Below are 1,686 nucleotides of genomic sequence, written 5' to 3'. Positions count from 1 at the left end.
AATGATGATGCAGTCAGAGATGGCGAGGATATCCGTAATATCTTAAAGGACTTTATTTTTTAGTTTGACTGAAAAATGTCGATCACTCAGTTATTTCGTATTGTTAATGTTTTAACTGTTTCTGCCCTAGTAAAAATATGATTGAGGTCTTTAAATTATAACAAATGTGAAATATCAATAACAACAAAAAAGGAAAAGTAAAAAACACACTGGTTTTGAGTAATTTCGTGTGTTCACAACTCTAACATTTTTCGTCACACTTATTTTCCTTTTTGCTTGCATTTGTCATATAGTCAGTTAGTGCACCCATAAACTGTCCCATCATCGTCATCTGGTCCTTTTGAGTCTTGAAAAAGTTGTCTATGAAGGCCCCTAACTTCTCCTTGCTTTCTTTGAAACTCTTTAGGCTTTCACTGAATTCTATTTGTTCTTCGTCATCATCTTCGTCTTCAGGTCGAGCCCTTTTTTTGGTTTGTTTTTTCCTCTCCCTTCTCATTTCTTTTTTCTTCTCTTCGCTACTTGCAGGGCTGCTTGCCGCTGAGTTTCCTTGACTTGTTGAGGGTTGTGAATCACCACTCTCCCCTCCATTTGAGCTCGACCAGGCGGAGGAAGGAGGTTGATTTGTGCTAGCGCCAGCTTCTGATACATATTGCAGGGTGATGATATCCCTGCAACCCAGAATTTTATCTATTTCGTCATAGAAGAGACTCTTCTTTATAGAGCCACCGGTTTGCTTGCGGTTCCATTCTTTTGCCACCTTGTATTTATCAATCAAATACTTCATTTTTTTCATGCACTTGTCTACAGTCCTGCTAGTTTTTGCACGGGCATTGAGATTTTCGCAGATGTTTCTCCAGGCATTGCGGGACTCTTTGCTCTCAATAAACTCGTGGTTTTCAGCCCAAAGCTGGACCAGAAGTTTTTGCTGATCTTGCGACCACGTGTCGTAGGACTTCTTACCCGGCTGCTTTTCAGAGTCCGGGCTTGTTATATTGCCCTCACATGAAGCTGGCGACTCAGACTGGCTGCAAGTTGCTGCTTGCTGGTACTGCTCTGGCGAATAGGAATTCGGGGAATACATGGAGTAACTATACGGAAATTGTGGAAAATAATCTGGCGCGTAAAAGCGGTGTCCATCCATTTTGACTGCTTTTTGCAGTATGGAAATTTAGACTGCTTCAGTCCATCATTTCAACACATGCATGGGTTTATCTGACAGATTAATGGCTAAAAAAACATAATTGTTTAATTTTCAAAAATTTAGCCTGCCTCAAGGCAGCACTTCGGTGTCTTTTGAAGTTTTTTGCGAATCGCTAAATTTTAGAAATCCGCCAATATTCGGAGAACAGGGGTTGCATTAAAATTTAGAAACCAATGACAGATTCTTGACATTACATAAACATCGATTCGCCTAGTGCGACCCGACCCTTAGGCCTTAACTGCTTCTGGCTAACTGCTTTATTATCGGGTTTCACTTTCTATTGTGAATGGTTGTTGCCTAAGGCAATCTCAATTAGCCGCCAATGCACTCTCTTCGACTTCACAGTTTTTCTTCCAGTGGCAAAGTCACTTAACGGGCGTATTACTTAATGTCAAAAAACATGGGGAGTGGTTGTCCAGTCTCCCGAGACAGAGGCTCATGATAAAAGTGTGTGACAATATTAAGTTATAAAAATAAATGAATTC

The 1,686-nt window shown here is 40.5% G+C and overlaps 1 protein-coding gene across 1 annotated transcript; it reads right to left on the bottom strand.

The window, feature by feature from the left end:
- Nucleotides 1-92: 92 nt before the first annotated feature.
- On the bottom strand, nucleotides 93-1,326 carry LOC144650125 (uncharacterized). Its single transcript, XM_078509785.1, has one exon. The coding sequence runs from the start codon at nucleotides 1,139-1,141 to the stop codon at nucleotides 242-244; it is 900 nt and encodes a 299-aa protein (XP_078365911.1). The 5' UTR covers nucleotides 1,142-1,326; the 3' UTR covers nucleotides 93-241.
- Nucleotides 1,327-1,686: the final 360 nt, after the last annotated feature.

The sequence above is a fragment of the Oculina patagonica genome, chromosome 4 (genome assembly GCF_052425735.1).
Source record: "Oculina patagonica isolate OP01 chromosome 4, crgOcupat, whole genome shotgun sequence".
Lineage (NCBI taxonomy): Eukaryota > Metazoa > Cnidaria > Anthozoa > Scleractinia > Oculinidae > Oculina > Oculina patagonica.
The sequence above is the reverse complement of the archived record's forward strand: the minus strand, read 5'-3'. Positions and strand labels throughout refer to the sequence as shown.